Genomic DNA, 22,821 nt, shown 5'->3' on the forward strand with positions numbered 1-22,821 from the left:
CAGACAGAGATCACAAGTAAGCAGAGAGGCAGGCAGTGAGAGAGGAGGAAGCAGGCTCACCGCTGAGCAGAGAGCCCAATGGGGGACTAGATCCCAGGACCCTGGGATCATGACCTGAGCTGAAGGCAGAGGCTTTAACCCACTGAACCGCCCAGGTGCCCTGGTTTGATAGTATTTGTTGTGATTTTTGCATCTGATCCTGATCTATAGTTTTCTTATATGTGTCTCTGTCTCATTTGATATCCGGGTAATACTTGGCCTCGTTCAATAGAGTTGGTAGGTGTTTTCCTCTATTTTAGAAGAGTTTGTGAAGAGTTGGTATTAATTCTCTAAATGTTTGGTTGAAATCATTTGGCCCTGGGATTTTTTGGGGTAGTTTTTTTTATATTACTGTTTGCATTTAAAACTGGTCCGTTGTCCTCTCCCTGTGACCTGTGTGTCCCTGAGTAACTGTTTTGAGCAAGAGGCTCCTACTACCCAACTGAGTTTACTACATTTTTGGGTGTACATGGAGCATATTTAGCTCACTGAAAGAAATAGAATTGTTCAATGGTTTTGTAATTTTGTCTGAGAAGTAACCATTTTCATAACATTTTAAAAACTATTTGTTTGGTTAGTTCAGTTGTTAGATCTTTAATCAGAATTATTTGTTTGGGCTGTTAAAAATATTTTCAAGATGATTTAACTTCCAGGTAGTCGACATGGCCTATAATTTAATTCATTTACCTGGTTGAAAGCCTAGGCTCACTGTATAATTTTCACATTGGTAATTTAGGTGCCATTGTATTACTATTACCTTTACTATTACTATTACTATTAAATGCTGTAAGTAACATCTACCATAATTTGAATCCTTCACTCCTTCTCTGATTGCCTTCGTCACACAAATCTTCCATCCCACCTAAGACTGTGTGTTGAGAACAATAGGAAGTACTGTTGAACATATTGGTTTATCACAGAGTGATTGACACTGGAAGTGGTGTCATACACACAGGTTGAGATCTTGTCTCACCCAGCCTAAATGCCTACGAGGAAGTGTTAGCCCCTTTCCTTGACACCAGTGACGTAATTCTGCTGTGTTAGTAATTGATCTGCCTCACTTAAGTCTCACATTTTATATCAATGAACTCTTTGGGCATTTTATTAAATTTAGTGGACTCTCTTTGGCGTCTAAGTAGATGTAAAAGCAAAAGAGGACAGTGACAACCAACTGTTACCAAAGTGTTAAAATTACATAGCCATTGTGGTTCCTGGTTTTGTGTCTTTTCAAAACTCTTATCTTTGTTTGAGATTTGGCTGTTTGGATAACCTAAAAAAGAGTATATAGCTAATGAGTCTTAGGTAGTGTTCTCATACTGACAGAATGCTTAGTTATTTCCAAAGACAAAACCAAATAATTTGATATCCAAAACCAGGAAAATATTTTAAGCTTCCAAATAATTTTTGGAAGAACATCATGATTGCTTTTCTATATTTAGAGCTTGTAATTCTTTCTGTAATGTGTTTGGCTTTTAATACAGAATTTAAAACCAGGTACAGCAATTTTTCTCTTACTTTAGGTGTGATCAGAAAATTAGATATTCCACACAAGTGAAGTTTCCAGAAAAGGGAAACCTATTTTTAATTGTTACTTGTAATGAAAAATATCACCACTTATTGAAAACCTCCTATATACATTCAAGATGCTCTCTGGGAACCTGGTTTACATTACCAGATTCAGTCTTTAGAAAAACATGATGGGGTTGGTATTTATTGTTATAAATAGGAATCCAGAGCTATACAAGGTCTTCCTATATGCAAAGTCTGTTTTTCCACACTTTCAAAGATTAATTTTTTGGGGAATGTTTTCTAAAATAGGGTTCTCCCCCAACCTTGTTAGTAGAGTACAGTGAGTATAATTTAACCTTACAGTGCCTCAGGATTTTTCTTTTAGTGTGGTTGTTAAGCTGATACCCTGGCTGGGGCTCGTAGTTTCTGTTTGTCCCTGTACTGACTGATTCCTGACATATCCTTTTCTGTCAGGATGTCTGTGCGTGTGTCTGCCTCTGGCAGCTCTCGCCTTCCAGGCTTCTAGCATAACTAAACTTGTTAGGCCCTGTGAATTAAAATGTAAGAGCCCTTGGACGTGGCGTCAGGACCTGTGTGCCCTTCCTACTAAGTAAAATCATGAATTTAGGTCATCTATTTTAGCTCTTCATGGGCTTTTTTTTTTTTTTTTTTTTTTTTTTTTGGTGGATTTCTAGGTTTAGAACTTTATTCCAGAACGTTGAAATTGGATAGAAATCTGGCCCCTGGCTTTACTGAGTCCAGCATATAGAACATGTGAAAATTACACCGGGCTAATCTTACATGTTAGTGTTCTTTCAGTTACAAAGGCCTTTAAAAAGAGGACAAATGTGAGTTGGTAAAATAGAAAGGATATGACATAAAATTTTGTGAATAAAAATAATTGTCATTTTTAATATTTACTTAAAAGTTAACATTATTTAGAAGTTTATTATTAAAGCTCCAGCATTGTGTATATGCTAGAATTGTTTCTACAAAATTACTTTTTTATATTTAATGCTCAGTCTTGGTATTGCATTTATATGAAAAGTTCTTTTTGGTTTGTGAAACAACGAATTAACTGGAAAGAAATTAGTCATGGGCAAGTACAGATTTTCCCCCTTTCAAGATAGTTTCATCTTTGCCTAATATTTTAAGTTCTTTTGAAAAGAAACCACCTATTGTAATTTCCCACTGAACCACTATGATGCCCCTGACCACCTGTGGGAGATATGGCCGAAGGAAAGCGGGTGCCCCCTTGTTGCCAGTGAGTAGTATATATGGTGACACACATATACAGGTGTCCATGTACATAATATACTTCCATTGCTGCAAGTGCTGACATGCACGCTGTTTTGAAAATGTATCTTAATGCCGTGGTTCTCAACTCCCATTCCTCAGCCTTACAGGTTGCTGCCAAGTGTTGATCAGTGTGTAAAAAATACTTTTGACTCTCACCCGATAGTTACCATGAAGAGAACTGAACCATCAGATTGAACATTGCACTGGAGTGGATTCTGTAACTCACCTCAAAGGGGTTACAGTCTGGCCAAGGGAAGACTCTGCATGTTTGAAGACTGTAAAGAAATCAACCCCAGAGCCTGTAACAGAGGCGGGGCTGCAGCGATTTCCCACAGTGACCCAAAGGGAAAGCCTTGTCCGGTGACCCTGTAACATGTTATTAAGCTGGAGCGGACACTGGGTGACAGCAATTTCGAAATCTGCTGTCAGCATAGAAGAAAGTTGAGAACCACTGCTGTTTGCATTTTCCTTTTTGAATGAAGTGATAGCAGTTACCAATTTTAAGTTGGAAACATCTCACTTGCATTAAGTATTATGGATACAAAATTGCACTTGCATTTACTAATGTCTTTATTTGGGAATTAAAGTTGAGTTCTCCATAACTATAGAATTTCAGGAAAAAAGCCAGCAAATTGATATATAACACTGCTGAAGTCTACCAATTACTTTTTAATTGGTATTATAGACCTCATTCTGAAACCAGAATGTTTTATTCTCCTAAGTGTGAATATGCTGTATGAAGTTTCTCTAATTGATTTGCTGTGCCCATTCCATTTGATGTATCATTTTTCACAATATTTCATAATTTGTGCTCACTTCTAATGAACAGAGTCGTTAGGACAGGCATGTCTAAGTGCAACTGACAGCTAACATTAGGTGCCAGATGCAGTTTATAAAGCTATGTAGAACTGTAGAGAACAGTTTAAATAAATTAGCACCTGTACATTAGTCTCACTTGCTGGTAATTTATAAGCGAATCAGTAGAGATGACATTTAGGTAAGTCATTGATCAAGTTAACAGCTGCAGACCCACTGCCCAGCTGGGATACCTAATTAATAGAGATTGCATTCCTGACCCAGTGCTCCTCCTGGGTTGAGCCTGCAGTCCTTTTATACTTTGATTTAAGCCTAAGAATGTAGTTAAATACTTTGCCTTCATTTTAGGGAACCCATGAATTCCCTGTATTCTAGTTAAAAATCTGAAAATATAAGAATCATATACACAAAGGAGAATTGCCATAGTCCATGGTTTATTTGGATTAATTTTTTAAAAATTTTATATTCTTTATTTTTGTCAGCATTTTTTGTTTGTTTGTTTTAGATCCAGGCAAGCAGTACTATGGTCTAATAAATTTTTTAAGTTTCCTATACTTACCGTTAAATGTATACTCCACTTTTTTATTTCCAAAAGAAGTATGGCTTTTTTTGTTTGTTTGTTATTATGACAACAAATAACAACCGTTGAACCCTACTTCAAATATGAAACAACTTTTTCAAGTGTGACATAAGTTTAAAATACCTAAGAACTTAGCCACGTTGAATTCCATACAAATTTCAGAACTTAATATAGGAAATACTAAGCTAGAACTTATTATAGGAAAATGCTCTTTTTTTTCTCTCTCTCTCTCCCTCTGGCTCAGCCTTTCTTCTGAGTGAACTTCAGACTGAAAGAGTAAGTCATCAACAGCTTCAAAATCAGAGTAAGGCAATGATTTGGTGTTTGCATACCAGTGTTAAACTACAGTCTACATCTGGAATCTGGTTCCTAGACTGAGAAAATGTTCTTTTGAAACACAAATGCTAACCTAAAACAAGTAACAACATTAGGTTAGTAATACTGTTTCCAAGCTTCTTGAGGAGTTGAGTCCCAACTGATAGACAGTTGGCCCTTGAACAGCACAGGGGTTAGGGGTGCTGACCCCCTTTAAAGTGAAAATCCCAACACTTAACTACTTACTACTTACTAAAAGGCTACTGTTACCTGGAAGCCTTACCGATAACATAAGCAGTTGATAATCACGTATTTTGCATGTGAGGTCTATTACATACTGTGTAATCACAATAAAGCAAGCTAGAGAAAAAAATGTTACTAAGAAAATCATAAGGAAAATACATTTACAGTACTGTACTGTTTATAAAAAGAAATCAACACAGAAACATCTATGAATAAATTTGATGTTTAAAATTTCTAAAAAAAAAAAAAAATCAGCACATACATGAACCCTCAGAAATTCAAACTGTTGTTCATGGGTCAAATGCATCGATTTTTGTCTTTTGTCTTTGTGGAAGAACTGGGTGCTTCTCAGTTTACATAACCAGATAATTAGGAAATTTGTTAGTTCTGTTGTTGAAAAACATAGTCTAAGTGGGCAGAACCACAATTCACATGTGAAATGCCCAGTTTCCTCTAATTTTAAGATACTTGAAGACCTAGGCCATGTCCTGCTGGTGCGTCTTTAGCGCCTGCTAAGTGCCCAATGCACCAGGGTATTCGAGAACATTATAGTTGATAGATGGGTTAACATTAGCAGAGAGTCAAGTATTTCTCTCGTCACCTTCCTCCTCTGATTTTCTGGTTGACTTAATTTCACCTTATCAAAATATTTAAATTCTGCACTTTTACCATCTTAATACAGATATTTTTGAATTATATCAGGAAAATTGCTTTAAAATGACAAGTATTTTAACACTTTCTTTGCCTGCCTTTCTTTCTTTCCTTTTTTTTTTTTTTTTTCTGGTACTTCTGAACCTTTCCCAACTAAATTTTTACCTTAATTAAAAATTTTATGGGAAAAGCCCTTATGCTGCTAACCACTTTTGTTACTTACTTTTTATTATAATTCTCTTCTTTGAAATACCATCTACAGCTTTATGTTGAACTGGGAATAGTATTTTCCTGTTGGGTATTTTGGAAAGCCCCAAAGACTCAAGACATCAGCCTTGGAAGACTTTGTCTTTCATGAAATGTTTTTCCAGTTTGGGCCAGAGGCTGTCAGTTGTAAGGAGTGAGGATGTTGTCTACCACCTATAAGGAAAGCTTGAGGAAGTCTCTTGAGCCTGTGGCTTTTAATAGAAAGCAACTGAGGAAGCCAAAGAGGCAAATTTAGTGGGGGTATGGAGGGAGGTGGAGGGTTAAATGCCATATTTGGAAGGGCTTGCACAAATGTCTTTCTACTAAAATAAGGTGTGAAGGCACTAGAGCCTAACAGACTGCTTTATGGGTGTGGGATGTGCCAGCCACTGAGCTAACCTCTCCTCGCCTGACCTTGAATTAAAACCGAGTAATCCTGGTCAGGAAAGGCATAATCTTATCATTGGGGCTCCTAGGGTAAGAAGATGGTATGAAAGGCAGGAAGCAATAAGGCTGTTGTGCTACCTGGTGGGTCTTGCTCCCACTGCAGAGACCAGTGCCCTCATAGCTAATGCAGAGCTTCTAGTAGTTAACAGGAGATGCCGGGGACTTTAGTGAGGCCATGCCGGTGAGGTTGGTTCTGGAATAGCAGACTGTAGCACACATGTTCTCATACTTGGCAAATGTGTAGAATGTCCAGGAGCCGTGTCCCTACTAGCACCAGGCTTTGGAGAGAAAGTTGACACGTACTTTCCTCCCCTCACCATTCCTGCTTCTGACATGGTGGTGGGGACAGTTACTGTGGGGACAGTTACTGAAGGCCCTGCAGAGTCTGGCTGGAGTGTCCCCTGGAGGGCATGTTGCAGACAAGGCTCTGTCCTCATGGGCTCTGGAGGATACCTTGTTCCTTCAGGTAGGCGTTCCGAGGCTTTAAGAAAGAGGTGGATGCTTGTCATTTTTGTTGTTAGTTTGGTTGGTTTTTTTGGTTTGTTTTTTGGCAGTTTTGTTTTGTTTTGTTTTTGCTTTTTCTAGGAGAAAGGAGATGTGCAACAAGCGGGAATTTTCAGTGTTGGTCACAACTGGATATTTATGTCTTTTTCTTTCCCCTAGCAAGTTAAGATTAATATGGAAGGTGGGAGGAGGACAGTGGGAGCTGTCCTGAATCAATAAACATTGCAAGAAGACTCATTGGGTATCTGGAGTCTTTTGTGATGTTACTTTCATTTTACCCCATATGAGTACTTGTATGTATATTATACCTATATTTTCCTGCAACTTCCTATATGTAAATGTTTCTACTTCCTACCCCCAGCTCTGAAATCCAGGCTGAAATGAGGTATAAAATCCAAGTGCTCTTGCCTTAGACACAGGAAGTTTAAGTCATTCTGGCTAGTAGAATAGAGCCTCAGTAGTTCCAAGAGAGAAGTCAGGAAATTCAGCTCTCCACGTGGTTTCCATAATACTGAGTTCTCCATTCAAACCCTCAGGGAATCAAATCACAAATCTGAAGTATTAAAATGCTCTCACTTCATAAAGAGAAAAAGAGGGATGGCTATCATGACCAGATTCATTCTAGAAATCTTCTATTCAAAGACAGTTTGGTTGTTAATATTCTCTGTTATGAATGTGGGTATTTGTTGGGTAGACCAGTAAAATTAAATCACAGATCGTATAACTTTGTACCAATTTAATGGAGTTTGAAAACCTTGCTGAGATACACAGTAGTAACATCAGTGCAAGACTGTCATGCTGCATGAGGGCTTTGGTTAAAATAGTCTAGAGCTGTGTGGTTGCCACTAACTGTGTGGGATTCTTTGAAGTTAGTTAATACTAACTAACATTAACATTTAGTTCCTTAGTCCAATTCCTTAGTTGCACTCGCCATATGTCAAATGCACAGTAACCACATGGGCTACATATCAATCAGCCCACACAGATTATCGGACATTTCTTTTGTTGGAGAAAGTTCTTCTGGACTGTTTAACCAGAGGATTGCTCCGTGATCTCCCCATAAGTAAGAATTTGTATTTTTTTGCCTTGTGTTATTTGAAAGAAAGGAAATACTTTGGAAGTAAAAGTAATATTCTGCAATTTCATTTTTATATTGTTTTTCAATGACATGATTCCAAATACCCGAAGAATTGGTTTTGAAAACAGTTCAAAAATACACTGTAAGAATAAATAGAAATTTAGAAATGTAGGAAATGGTTGCTTTTATCTGACTGAAACAACAGGTTTACTAAAACAATTTCAGTTGTTTGGTTATTCAATTATAAACTAGCAAAAGCTTCATGACTTATATGTGTGTGTATATATGTATATATGTCCATGTATACATACATACGTATATGTATTTATGTATGTATATTACATGGGAGTAGGAACCAAAATTGAAAAACTGAAATAGTCTAAGCCAATAGCGATAACCATAAACACTAATTTGTATGCTTTTTCTTATAAAAATTTCAGTCATACAGAAAAGAAGAAAAAATTGTATAATGCATACCATGTGACCATCACCTAGTTTAAATAACATTTTGCCATATTTGCTCCCCCTGTATATTTTGTGGCTAAACTGGTTTTTTTTTTCCTTCCTTCCTTTCTTCTTCTTCTTCTTTTTTTTTGTTTTGTGTATTAGTTTCTTTTCTTCTTTCCTTCCTTCCTTCCTTCCTTCTTTCTTTCTTTCTTAGAACATGGGGAGGGTATATACGGTGGTGGGACCAGAGGGAGAGGGAGAAGCAGACTCCCCACTGAGCAGGAAGCCTGACCTGGGGCTTGGTACTAGGACCCAGAGATCATGACCTGAGTCTAACCAAATGAGCCTCCCAGGTGCTGCTGAACTATTTTCTTTTAAAGTCAGTTACAAACATTATGATACTTTACCCCTACATACTTGAGTATACATCTCCAGAAAGTTAGGATATTTTCCTATATAATCACAATACCATTATCACATTTAACAAAATTAATTTTAATATAGTCTGAGCATGGGACCCAGTATGGCTGAGTATATGACCGAGTATGGGATCATTTGTATATTAATCTGTATTTAAATTTCCCCAATTGTCTATAAAGTGTTACATAGTCTAGTTGATTCACTCAAGGACTGTGCAGTCAGTTTGCTTCTTTATTTACCCTTTGCGTACTGTTTTCCCCTGCTACCTGTTGTCTTGCTTTCTGTGGTTTCTATTACCCATCCAGAAGCAGATGATCTGCCTTCTGTCATATCAGAAGATCACTAGTAGTCTAACGTTACATCACAGTGCCTCCATCATTCACTTCACATTATCTCATCACATAGGCATTTTAGCATCTCATACTATCACAAGAAGATGTTAGTACAGTACAATAAAGTATTTTGAAAAAGAGACCACATTCACATAACTTTATTACAGTATATTGTTATTTGTTAACCTCTTACTGTATTGAATTTATAAATTAACCTTTATCATAGACATGTATGTATAGGGAAAAGCATAGTATATATAGGGATCAGTACTGTCTGCGGCTTTAGGCAGCTGCTGAGGGTCTTGGAACGTATCATCCGCAAATAAGGGGGACTATCATACCTGCCGATGTTCTCCCTCGGGGGTGGGCAACGGTGACTAAGAAACCAAGGTCCTTTGCCTTCGAGAGCACCTTCTACATATGACCAAGGTAAAATCCAAAGAGCTGGTAACAGGGCCTGGGAGAAAGAACTTTGAGGAGGCAAAAGTAAGTTATTTGAGGAGCAGCTATGAATGTGCTTTTAGGATACTTCAGTGGAGCAATCCTAAAGACAGCTGACAGTTGGGAGTGGTTTGGAAACTAAAGAAATAGATTTAGTCTCTCTGCATGAATTTGCTTGACAGAAGGAGAATCAGAGATGGAGCTCTGAGGGAACTAGCTTTTAAGCGAGGAGCAGAGCTGTGTTTACAAGAGACCATGGAAGAACTTGGAGAGAGGTAGGAGGAGAACATGGCTGTGAGCAGGAAAACAGCAACCTTCTGTGGTAGATACCAGGCTGTAGGTCGTGAGGTTCCAGAGGAAGGCTTGGTGAGCCCAAGCAATCGCAGGATCAGAATTTGGGCTGAAGAGTAAGGTCGTTGAGAAAGTGGTTGTGTGCTTCTAAGGATAGAAATGGGAATTGAGGGGGGTTTATTGGCCTGGGTGACACTGGGAGTCTTGTGTAGGTGGCTCACACCCAGGGCAGGAATTGGTATGTAAAAAAGGGGGGGTGAGCATCAGCCTTTGTGATTGCTGCAAGAAGTGTGGAAGTTCAAGCCAGGAGGAAGGATGAGGAGAAAATAACAGACTGGCCAGTGATCTTCTCAAGTCTTGAGAGTCTTGAGAGCTCTGTCCATTGTGACTGACGTCATAGGGAAGGAGACAAATGTGGAGAGCACTCCCACAGGTATAAACAAAGAAGGGAAATGACAGAGCCCTTGGGGAGTCAGGGGAGGTCGCTCTGGAGGGCTGGCATTTGAGCTAGGTCTCAAAAGAGAAGCAGGAAAATGTTAGAGAGACGGAACAATGGTATTCCAGGCAGAGAAAACAGTATGTAAAAGACCTGACTTGGCAAGGGACAAGTGACTGCTAAGAAGTCAGATGAAAAGTATTGCTGGGAAAAGCTCGTGACCACTTCCCTTGGTTCCATCTGTGTAACCTAGAAATAGTTGCAGCACAGGTCCTGTAAAATATCCTTTTACTAAGCCATGTTATTCCATGTGTACTGTGACAGTGACCCCCGTAATTGAGATTATGTATGCATCTGTCTCTGCTGCTAGAATGTGGTCAGGAACTATACCTTCCTAAACTCACAGAGTCCCTGTAACTTAGGTACAATGAGTATTTGTTGAATAAAATTGGTCGAGGTAAAACTGATTCACAGTAAATGGTCAATTTATTTTCCTTTGAGCACAGTTGGGCTTTTCTCCTAATTTTACCTCTAACTAGGTGAATGTCCTTGATGCCAGTGGAGAAGTAAATCCGTTTTCTGAGAGACCTAGGTTGGCTCCCTGACCTCGGCAGGGAAGAGCACATTCAGATACTAAATTTCAGGAGGTCCAGGTTCTTATCTTTGCCACTTTAAGTCTTAATACAAAATAATGTGGAAAGTGTTTCACATAGAACATTTTCGTATAGCTAACATTTGTCTAGTGCCTGTGGGGTGCTGTGCTTTTGCAAATACCTTATTTCATCGCCACAACAACTAGATAAAGCCAATGTTCTCACAAGTTAAAATCACTGGGAATGGTGTTCCTGGAGAATATTTTTATGGTTATAGGACGTAGTAAGGGTCTTATGTTACTTAGATATTTAGCACTCTCTGTTGTGAATTCTGAAGTGCAGCGAGAGTAAGGGTTTTACTCTGTTACAGCACATGGTGCTCTGCTCCAAACATTGCAGCTTCATGCACACACTCAAAATTCTCTTCTTCCTATAAACTCTTTTTTTTTTAAAACGGTATTCACCTACTTGAGTTTTAACAACTGCAGTTCCAGAAAACCAACAAAATTATTTTTTCATAAAATCCAGGTAGTCCTTTGTTAGCCTCAGAATTTGTAAGAAATCTCTTCAGAGTGCCCGTAGGAGGTAAATGGAAATGGAAACGCTGCCTTAGGTGGTGGTCGCACTGTCCCTTGCATGCTGGACGGATGACGAAATGTACATTCCTACTGTGCCTTTCCTGTTTTGTATCTTCTGTTTGGTTAAAAAGTAACCAGTTTATGACTAATATATCATAACTCCCCTGGAATTAGAAAGCCTATTCCTCATAATTTTGGTGTAAAAGATGTAATATGGATTTGGAGGGATAACTCTTTTATGTTCTGTATCTTCATTCATTCTTTTTTCTGCCATCCTTGGTTTTTTCTTATTTTTACTGAGCCTGTGATTTCGCTGTTTATCTAACATGGTGTCTTACTCTATGGACCTTTTCCACAGTACTTAGTACAAAACCTAATGTAATTTGGTACAAATATAATATAGTTGGTACAGTATAGAAGAGTACCTTGTACATCCCCTGTCAGTAATTAGTAATAGAGTATATAATATAGTATAATATAGTTAATACAATACAGTGTAGTTGGTTGTGTTATTATTATCACCTGCAGTACCTGGATGACTTAGTTGGTTAAGCATCTGACTCTTGGTTTTGGCTCAGGTCATGATCTCAGGGTCATGAGATTGAGCGCTGTGTCATGCTCACGGTCAGCGCCAAGTCTGCTTCCTCTCCCTCTGCTCCTGCCCACCCCCTCTGCATTGCACATTCTTTCTAAAATAAATAAAATCAACATTATCATCTAATATAATGAGGAATTATGAATTAGTAAATACATGTTTTTTCTTAGCTGAGATTTTTGGGTTTTTGTTGTTGTTGTTGTTATTGTTTTTAAGGCAGTGCTACTTTTTCTGATCCTTCTAGGAAATTTCAGAATATTTCTACCAAAATCTTTACTAACTTTTTTTTAAGTCAATACAGAGATTGCCTGTAAGACCTAGACACCCTTTGCAGTCAGTGCCTTATTTTCAAGTTCTCTTGATTAACTTCCTCGTGACTTGTGTATGTCTTAGTTTTCATGAGAAATCTGCTGCGGGTTGAAATTCTTTACATTTTCATTGCTTTCTTGAACTCTTTCATTGTTCACATAGACTACTAGTAAATTTTTATATTTGAAAATGATACCAGTGACAGCTTGAACCTGATTCAAAAGTTGGTTGGACTTTCAGCCATGTAATCCTGGCATGCTTACCCCAGGCTGCAGAGTTGTACATCAGTCTTCCATGCTGTTATTCTCACCCAGGCCTTGAGTCAGTAGCCCCTTGGCTAAGATGTCTGACCAGCCTTGGGAGTGCCATGGCTGATTGTGGGAACCAGGCCTGAAGGCCAGCTGGGCTATTACAGGTGCTGTAGGCTCATGGTGGCCCTGCAGAGACAGGTTAGATTTGGAAAGATCCGATGGACTTACTTTTTAATTTTTAACATTTCTCATCTTTTTATTTTCAAATTTTTCAAATTTCCAGAAAACTTGAATATTCGGTGAATACAAAGACACTTGCACATACATACCTTTCACATAGATTTGACAGTTAACATTTTGCCACATTCCCTTTCTGTATATATAAAACTTATTTGAGTGAGTTACTCACTCAAAAGTATCCGCATTTACTTTAGCCCTACCTACATGCATCCTTCATACCATTTTTCCATGGTAACCACGTTTATATCTAATACAATTAACAATAAATCTGTAACACTCTATAATCTATAGTCTATACTTAAATTTCGTCAGTTTTCCTTAAAATGTCTTTATAGCTAGCTAGTTTTGTAGAATCCAGACCACTTGTCTTACACTGTTGTCTACATTCTGGCTTTCTGCTTGCTCCTGGTGATTAGATTTAGAATGTATAAAGGGGAATACTTGTGTGATATTGTATACTTCTTGTTCCCTCACACCAGGAGGTATATAATGAGCTTGTCCCACTATTGATTGTACATCTGACCCCTTGGTTAATGTGGTGACCACCGACCTCTTTATTGTAAAAGTGATTTTTTTCCCTTCGTAACTAAGTCATCTGTAGGGTGATTATTTGAAGTCCATTTGAATATTCTAGGCCCCAGTAACCTTTCAGCCAATGACTTTTATCATCCACTGGTGATCCTTAGCTGAAATTGAAGATTACTTTGGAGGTTATAAAACGGTGATTTTCTACATCTTTCATTCCTTCTACTTTTATTAACTGGTATTGTTTCATAAAGAGGCCTTCCTTTTCTCCTTGCTTCCTACTTCAGAACCCTGGAGAGAGTGAGAGTGTGTGTGTGTGTGTGTGTGTGTAGAGGCACACTCTAAAACATGTATGTATTGAGTATGTTACCAGGCATTGTCATTGTTCTTTTGATGTTCACATTGTCGCAAGTGTGGTCAGTGGAAGCTTCTTGAAGCTGGTTTCTCTGTCCTTTCGAGCACTTCCTTGTTTTCTGGCACAGGAAGGTGCCTCGGGCTTATTCTCTGCTTTCCCTGCCTGAGGCCTAGGATTAATCCTTTTCCTGAGATGCTCTATTCTTTATACTAGGAAACTGTATTTAGAAACCAAGATTTGGTTGCTAGAGGCCACTCCTTGATTCTAGAGTTTCAATACGTCTGTGCTCTTTGAGGGGACAGAACTAAAAAGTAATCTCTTTTAAATATTATAAGAATAATCCAGGAAATAATATTTTTTAAAGATCCCAAGTATGTTTTGGTTTGTCTAATTCAAACTTAACATTACATTTCTTTTATGTTTGTATCTTCTCTCCTGAGTAACATCTTGGTCACCATAAAATTGATACCTTTATTTACTTTATGTTAGAACAGATACAAAATGTTTCAGAATTTTAATATTAATATTACTAACAATAAGCCTTCTGAGTAAAGTTGAAGCATTCTTCTGCTGTTGTGGTGTTTTGTTGTTGTTGTTTTTGTCATTAGAAATTAGGTTTGTATAGGGCACCTGGGTGGCTCAGTTGTTAAGCCTCTGCCTTCAGCTCAGCTCATGATCCCAGGGTTCTGGGATCCAGCCTCACATCGGGCTCCCTACTCAGTGGGGAGCCTGCTTCTCCCTCTCTCCATCCCCCTGCTTATGTTCCCTCTTTCGCTGTCTCTCTCTTTCTCTCTGTCAAATAAATAAAATCTTTAAAAAAGAAAGAAATGAGGTTTGTTTATTTTGTTTATATTAAGTTTTAGAGTTTCTTTTGAAAATGTTGGTCTTTAATACATAGAGCATATTTGTGCTTCCAAGTTCAGCTGAATAAAGACATCCCCAGGAAAGCCTTACTCATCCCCGTAGCCCTCACCCTACTGCCACCTACTCCTTAATAAATGATCATTTTTATTTGTTTACACTGTACCGTTCCTTGTGGAAAGAAACCTATGTATATTTTCCCCATTCCTATATGTATTTTCTTATTTCTTTTTCTTACACCAAAGGTCACACTCTAAGCACATTTCCCTTGTGTCTTGCTTTTATCAATCCTTTTTTATGGCTAGAGTGCGTGGTGGCATGGACATGCCATCATTTATGCAGCCAACCTTGGGGGTGGGGGTTCTAATATTTTGCGGTTGTAAATCAGCGAATAACCTGTGATGGTGTTGGTTTCGCCTGTGGAGGTGTAGCTTATATAGAGGAATTTGCCATGTTTTCTCCTCATACTTGTTTGATTTTCTGTGTTCAATCGTCTGACCCATCTGCGGCTTATCCTTGTATATGGTGTCGGGTTTGCGTCCACTTTTACCTTTTTCCAAATGGCAATCAGTTGTCTCAACATCACTTATTAAAAAGTCCACCTTTTCTCCCTCAGAGAAGGAAAGGCAGAGTCGTCCCTGGCTTTAAAAAAGAAAAAGAAAAATGTTCACAGAATTAGCACTCTGCTTTGTGATCGAAGGGTTTCTTAAGTGTCCGTTTTATTGCCAGAAGGCCAAATGGGAGAATGAAGCGTGACTCAGAGACACAGAGGGACTCCCTAAGATAACTGAAATGATAAGCCCCAGGTTACAGACCCCTGACTTTCAGGGGTGGAATCCGGTCTTAGCACTTTGACTGCGTGGAAGGGCACAGAGGCCCATCCTGAGAACAGCTTCTCCAACAGAGCAGCGCTGTGCCTACGTGAGCTGCCAGTTCATTTAGAGTTCAGATGCAGTGCTAATAAGATCCAAGGCCACAGACTTCTCATCTGATACCATTCGAGAGAAAGGAAAACGTGTGTGGTTTCCTTTTGATTGTGAGGAGGGGTGTTGGCGAAGACACTGGCATGGCTTACACAGTTGTTCTCAAGTTGGTGGCAGTCCTGGGCGGTGGAGGGCTTTTGGAAATGTGTGCGGGCAGGATTTGTCACAGGTGCTAGGGTTATTACCGGCAGAGATGGTGGAGAAGGGCCAGGGCTGTTAAGTGACCTATAGGACAGGGAAGGGCAAGGCTGCCTACTACGGAGTTGTCACACTCAGAATGCCAATAGTGTCCCCATTGAGAGACAGACCTTTCAGAGAACCCAGTTGGGGAAATGTAGTATAAAAACCTCTCAAAACTTCCTAGGAAGAGTTCAGAGAGCATCCAAAAACACTGGGGCTGTCGCGGTGGGTGAGGCTTGGAGCCTGCTCTTCTCAGTGTTCAGTATCTGATATTCGCGCTGCTAACGGGGAGTCCGAAGTGGGGCTCCTGAGCACATTACCACAGAGGTTGTAGAGGGGCATCTCTCGTTGCTTTTGAAAGAGGGATTTGGGGACGCCTTCGGCTTGGCTCGGGTCCTGGGATTGAGCCCCGCATCGGACTCCTTGCTTGGCGGGGAGCCTGCTTCTCTCTCTGCCTCTGCCTGCTTATGCTTGCTCCCTCGCGCGCTCTCTCTCTCTCTGACAAATAAATAAATAAAAATCTTGAGAAATAATAATAAAAAATAAAAGAGGGATTCGTGGGAGCACATGCATGTTTGAAACTGACACTTGAAAATTGTTAATAACCAGTTTAATAGTGAAAATTATTTTTCTCTGGGGGATGTGTATGTGGTCATTTTTTTCTCCTGTTTAAAAGATTATGAGATCTCTGGCATGTACTAAGCACTCAGAAAGTATTAGTCATAACATTAACTTGTGTTTTTAATAGTTGTTAATTAACCTTTGTGTATATTTTCAGAGAGCTATTGCTTACCTTTTTCCAAGTGGTTTATTTGAGAAGCAAGCCAGGCCAGTAATGAAGGTAATTCTCTTCACTGATATTTTTAAAATTTCACTTAGGTTTGTAATATGTTACAGTAATTAATGCACTGTAATTTATTTTACAGCATCCTGAACAGATTTTTCCAAAACAAAGAGGTAAGTAAGTTTGCTCCTAATGAATAAGCAGTAGCTTTGCACAGTGGCAGTATCGTAGCCAATGAGGTTTATCTGAGGCGCGATTATTGCTGATTATTGCTAATTGAAGAATGAATGAGCAGTGCTTCCTTCCCTGCAATGTCAGGTTACGTATCAGCTGCCACCCACATATGGTGGGGACATGCCCCTGTGTCATGGCAGTTGTGAGGCTGGTCAGCGATATTTTATAACTAATAATAAATGACTAGAATTTACAAATTAATTCTTTTTAATTAAATGATATTACAGTTAGATCAGGTTAGAGTTTATGGCTATACTAGTGTTACACTCATTTATCTGCATTCTAAAATGCCTTTTTGAGGAAGAGTTTGGTATAGATCTGCTGGAGACTACATCACCTTTATTCAAAAATGGAAAATTTTTGTTCATTTTGGAAGCATATTTTCACTGGGTATAGACCCTCCCACCCCCCCATCCCCCCACCCCCACTCTTTCCTTTGTTGATATAATTCCATTGTCTTTTGTCTTTCATTGTTTCTGATAAGCAGTTAGCCATCATCCGGTCTGGACTTCTCTTTTCTCTGATTTCTTCTAAGATTTTCTCTTTATCTCTTAACTGTGTAAAATTAAATTTTGAAGAAAACATACATCAGGCTTTAAGGTTGCCAGGAAATAATAATTACTGTTTTCCAATTTACATTAAAAGAAACCTGTTAGCCAGTGTTGACTGGTGGTAATTATCAGTTAATTTAAAAAGCTAAAGCTAGGCTGGCTCAGTGGGTTAAGCCTTGGACTCTTGATCTTAGCTCAGGTCTTGATCTCAGGGTCATGAGTTCAAGCCCTATACTGGGCTCCATGCTGGGCATTGAGCCTGCTTTAAAAAACAACAACAAAAAATTTTAAGTACTAAAGCTAGAAATTACTTCTTTAAAACGCTCAGTATAAATTTATACTTATTCATCAATCTTTTGCTATAATAACTCTAGATGGTTTTTTTTCTTTCAGTAGGTATCTGTTTCTCCCCATTCCTTTTGCATAACCCTGCTGTCACTGACACATTATCAAAGTTTTTTAGTTTTGGTTTCCTCACAGTGGAACAAAGAACTTAAATTTCTAAGAAATCTAAATGCAGAATATTTCTGTATTTCTACAGATTTTTCCTCTAACCACAATGAAGTGGAACAGACTTTTTTTTTTTTTTTTAGTAGCTTGTCTTTCAGTTTTTCTGAAGCATTCAATTTAGTTTTCACAGCACCAAAAACTGTCTTTTCTATTTCTACTCATACATCATCTGCTTATATAGTACTTAATTCACGTAATTACAGAAATAAATACAATTGTAATAAATAGGTTTGGGAATGGACACAGCTGACTCTTCATAAGCATTTAACTCTGCAGCAAAGATGTGTAGATTTCATAGAGAAGAGCCTAGTAGCCACAGATTCTTATTGTATAGGCTGCATTACTCAGTCTCTTTTAGAGCTGATTCAGTAGAGATTGGTAAGAGAGCAGATATTTCAATAAAAAAATGTATGTGTTTTGCACTGATATATCTGCTAAGTCTTAACCTGTGTTCAGAGCTAGGCACTCTTTTTTTTTTCCCTTAAGATTTTATTTATTTATTTGAGGGAGAGTGAGCAAGAGAGAGAGAGCATGAGCAGGGGCAGAGGGCAAAGCAGACCCCCTGCCAAGAAGGGAGCCCGATGTGGGGCTTGATGCCAGGACCCTGGGACCATGACCCCAGCTGAAGGCAGAAACTTAACTGACTGAAAGCCACCCAGGGACACCCAGAGCTAGGTGTTCTTTCATTCTACTTCTCTACTTCGCTCTTTGAAATGATAACTTTTATTTTGAATCTTGTTAAAAAAATTAGGGGCCCTTTTATAAATGCATTGTCTTTCATATTTCTTCATTTCTCTGACATAGTTGATTATAGACTATAACATTATTTCATTTGAGAGCTCTTGGGGAGATACTAAACGAAGGCTGTGTTACAAGTGCACATCCGTCTTAAAGATGCAGCTCAAGCTTATCGAAGTAGAACTGTATATACAGGACATAGAAACTTAATGGCTTTTTCTGTAAATGTGGTAACCGATTTTTTTTTTTTCCTTATTTTTAGTAGCTTCTCTATATTTCAGCCTCACAGGCTCCTCACTTACATGTCCTGTCTCTTTGTCTCTTTGCATCTCTTGTCTATCTGTGCCTTTAAAACTGTTTCTTTCAAATCATACCAGCTTCTCAGTATTAGAAATTTGTCATTACTATCAGCTAGAATGTAACAACTGAAACTTCCAGACATCCCTGCAAAATGCTTCTGTCATTTTGTCAGTATTGGTGGGGTTTTATTACATATTGCAGTTAACTATATTTAGACAGAATTCCTTTAGAATTAGCAAAATATTTTTTGCCACCTACCTACCAATTTTGCTATACTTTGTAAACATAAGACAGACTAATTTTTATGTTAAAAAATCAGCAAAATTTAGATTTGAATAGATTATGATGCTTGTAAAGTGCCATCACTTCCTTTATTAAAAGATGGAAGCTTCCAGATTGAGTTAACATAAAAATCTTGCTCTACTGTTTAAGGCAAGTGATAAAAATGTCGGAAAAACAAAGATATATGCCAGATTGATGACAGACGCAAGGAATAGCACCTAACACGAAATGAAATGGAATTCAGGGGGGTCGAGGAGTGGTTCGATGAGACAAGAATGTTAATTGATATTGATAGAATCTAATATCCTTTAAGTGGATTTGACGACCATGAACCTTTTTGTACCATGCATTTAGCATTGAAATGTTCATAGCAAAAGCTGTTAAATAAGGCTCTAAAGAATTCGAATAACAGCATGATTTTATAGCTTACACATACAGGTACAAAAATATATTTTTCTGTATAGATGCTAATGGAATATTAATAGAATTATGATGTAAGAGGTCATAGAGAAAATCTAACAAGTTCCAAAAAAGTAGAGATTATATAGGTTAGATCCTCTGACTTCAGATCACTAGAACCATAAAACTGTTGGATTAAAGAGGAAATCAGAATTGGAAATTACAGATTATTTAGAAATGTAGAAAGATGAGAACAGTTCATATCAAACCCTATGGGATATAGGCAGGTATTATGCAGAGGCAAACATAGTTAATAGACATTAACAGAGACTGGAAATAAATGAACTCAGTATTCATTTCAAGAAAGTAGGAAAGGAACGAAATTGATGAATGAAGAAATTTTAAAGATGAGGTAGGATAAATGAAGCCAACTAGTTCTTTGAAAAAGCCAGTGAAATTGATCAGCATCTGGCAAGTCTGGTCAAGGAAAAAAGAAAACATAAATGGACAATATTAATCATTTTCAATAATATTCAGAAGATATTTCATTTATTTATTTTTACTAATTTTTAAAGGTTTTATTTATATATTTGACAGAGAAAGACTCAACGAGAGAGGGAACACAAGCAGGGGAAGTGGGAGAGGGAGAAACGGGCTTCCTGCTGAGCAGGGAGCCTGATGTGGGGCTCAATCCCAGGACCCCGGGATCATGACCTGAGCCGAAGGCAGATGCCCAATGACTGAGCCATCCAGGTATCCCTTCAGAGGATATTTTTGAAGTAAAGATTGCTGTGTGTAGCTTTATTCTAACTAATTTGAAAGATATCCTAATTAATAACTAGTATTTATTGAAACTTCGAGTGGGCCAGGCGCAGTTCTGAGTGCTTTGTATTTGCTCATAATCTTCACGACAGTTTTATTAAGTAGATACTGTTATGTGCCCCATTTTACAGATAAAGGAATTAAAACCTGGAGAGTAATCTACCAAAAACACAGCTGGGAAGTGGCTGAGGCAGAGGGGGTAGAGTTAAGATGGTGAAGGAGTAGTGGGACCCTAAGCTTGCATCGTCCCTCAAACAGCTAGATAAATAGCAGATTGTTGTGAACACCCAAGAAATCAGTCTGAGAGAACAGAACTGCAGGTCTACAAGGAAGTGGCTGAAGCAAGATATAGGTAGGCCCTGACAATCTCAACTGCAAAGCAGTGCCACACTTCCTGATTCTCAAACAGGTAGTAATAATCTTAGGGAGAATACTGGTTAGACTAAAAGCTGGGAAAGTCAGAGGTGATCAGAGATCTAATCAGAGAGGCACCAGGCCCAGAGGTTCTGTAAGTGAGTTCTGTCATACTTGAGAAAGCTTGAACTTTTACGTTATGTGAACTGTTGCAGAGCAGAAAGATAACAAAACCTTCAAGTTCACTTTAAAGGCTCAGACAATTACTAGATCTGGACACGAATTGCATAAAAACTTGTAGTCTGTTCTCACTTAATAAAATGATAGCAAACGAAATAAAGAAATATAAATATATATTATTAATAAATAAATAATATATAATATAAATATATTTAATATAAATATACTTAATATTAATATTTATGTTTACTTATATAATATATAAATAAATACATAATATGTAAATATATAAGTATTATACAAATAAATAATTATATTATTTGTATTTATTTAAATTACATTAATATAATTATAATATAAAATATAATTATTTATAAATAAATAAATATAAATATAAATAAAATATTAAGAGAAAATACCAGAAGACCTTTTTACTCCCAGGACTATAAGGATGGTTTAACATTAGGAATTTATTAATGCGTTGCTTGAGTCAGGGAATATTTTCATAGATGAAGAAAAGGTCATTAAAAAAATTCAGCATTTTTAAATTTTTTTTATTTTTTTATTTTTCAAATTATTATTTATTTATTTATTTTCAGAAAAACAGTATTCATTATTTTTTCACCACACCCAGTGCTCCATGCAAGCCGTGCCCTCTATAATACCCACCACCTGGTACCCCAACCTCCCACCCCCCCACCACTTCAAACCCCTCAGATTGTTTTTCAGAGTCCATAGTCTCTCATGGTTCACCTCCTCTTCCAATTTACCCAAATTCCCTACTCCTCTCTAACACCCCTTGTCCTCCATGCTATTTGTTATGCTTCACAAATAAGTGAAACCATATGATAATTGACTCTCTCTGCTTGACTTATTTCACTCAGCATAATCTCTTCCAGTCCCGTCCATATTGCTACAAAAGTTGGGTATTCATCCTTTGTGATGGAGGCATAATACTCCATAGTGTATATGGACCACATCTTCCTTATCCATTCATCCGTTGAAGGGCATCTTGGTTCTTTCCATAGTTTGGCGACTGTGGCCATTGCTGCTATAAACATTGGGGTACAGATGGCCCTTCTTTTCACGACATCTGTGTCTTTGGGGTAAATACCCAGGAGTGCAATTGCAGGGTCATAGGGAAGCTCTATTTTTAATTTCTTGAGGAATCTCCACACTGTTCTCCAAAGAGGCTGCACCAACTTGCATTCCCACCAATAGTATAAGAGGGTTCCCCTTTCTCCACATCCTCTCCAACACATGTTGTTTCCCGTTTTGTTAATTTTGGCCATTCTAACTGGTGTAAGGTGATATCTCAATGTGGTTTTAATTTGAATCTCCCTGAGGGCTAATGATGATGAGCATTTTTTCATGTGTCTGATAGCCATTTGTATGTCTTGATTGGAGAAGTGTCTGTTCATATCTTCTGCCCATTTTTTGATGTGTTTGTCTGTTTCATGTGGGTTGAGTTTGAGGAGTTCATTATAGATCCTGGATATCAACCTTTTGTCTGTACTGTCATTTGCAAATATCTTCTCCCATTCCGTGGGTTGCCTCTTTGTTTTTTTGACTGTTTCCTTTGCTGTGCAGAAGCTTTTGATTTTGATGAAGTCCCAGAAGTTTATTTTCGCTTTTGTTTCCTTTGCCTTTGGAGACGTATCTTGAAAGAAGTTGCTGTGGCTGATATCAAAGAGATTTCTGCCTATGTTCTCCTCTAAGATTCTGATGGATTCCTGTCACACGTTGAGGTCTTTTATCCATTTTGAGTTGATCTTTGTGTACGGTGTAAGAGAATAGTCGAGTTTCATTCTTCTACATATAGCTGTCCAGTTTTCCCAGCACCATTTATTGAAGAGACTGTCTTTTTTCCACTGTATATTTTTTCCTGTTTTGTCAAAGATTAATTGACCATAGAGTTGAGGGTCCATATCTGGGCTCTCTACTCTGTTCCACTGGTCTATGTGTCTGTTTTTATGCCAGTACCATGCTGTTTTGGTGATCACAGCTTTGTAATAAAGCTTGAAATCAGGTAAGGTGATGCCGCCAGCTTTATTTTTGTTTTTCAATATTTCCTTAGCGATTCGGGGTCTCTTCTGATTCCAT

At 38.1% G+C, this 22,821-nt stretch overlaps 1 protein-coding gene and 1 non-coding gene across 2 annotated transcripts in view; both read left to right on the plus strand.

Moving 5' to 3' along the window:
• Nucleotides 1-22,821, plus strand: part of MRPS9 (mitochondrial ribosomal protein S9) — a 67,862-nt gene that overhangs the window by 14,967 nt on the left and 30,074 nt on the right. Inside the window, exons 3-4 of the mRNA XM_044263764.1 lie at nucleotides 16,343-16,405; nucleotides 16,491-16,521. Coding sequence (XP_044119699.1) covers nucleotides 16,343-16,405; nucleotides 16,491-16,521 — 94 coding nt within the window. The remainder of the gene's footprint in view (nucleotides 1-16,342; nucleotides 16,406-16,490; nucleotides 16,522-22,821) is intronic.
• LOC122916607 lies at nucleotides 16,554-16,694 on the plus strand. Its single transcript, XR_006386238.1, has one exon. It is a non-coding gene; the product is annotated as a U4 spliceosomal RNA (small nuclear RNA).

The sequence above is a fragment of the Neovison vison genome, chromosome 8, assembly GCF_020171115.1.
Source record: "Neovison vison isolate M4711 chromosome 8, ASM_NN_V1, whole genome shotgun sequence".
NCBI classification, from domain to species: Eukaryota; Metazoa; Chordata; class Mammalia; order Carnivora; family Mustelidae; genus Neogale; species Neogale vison.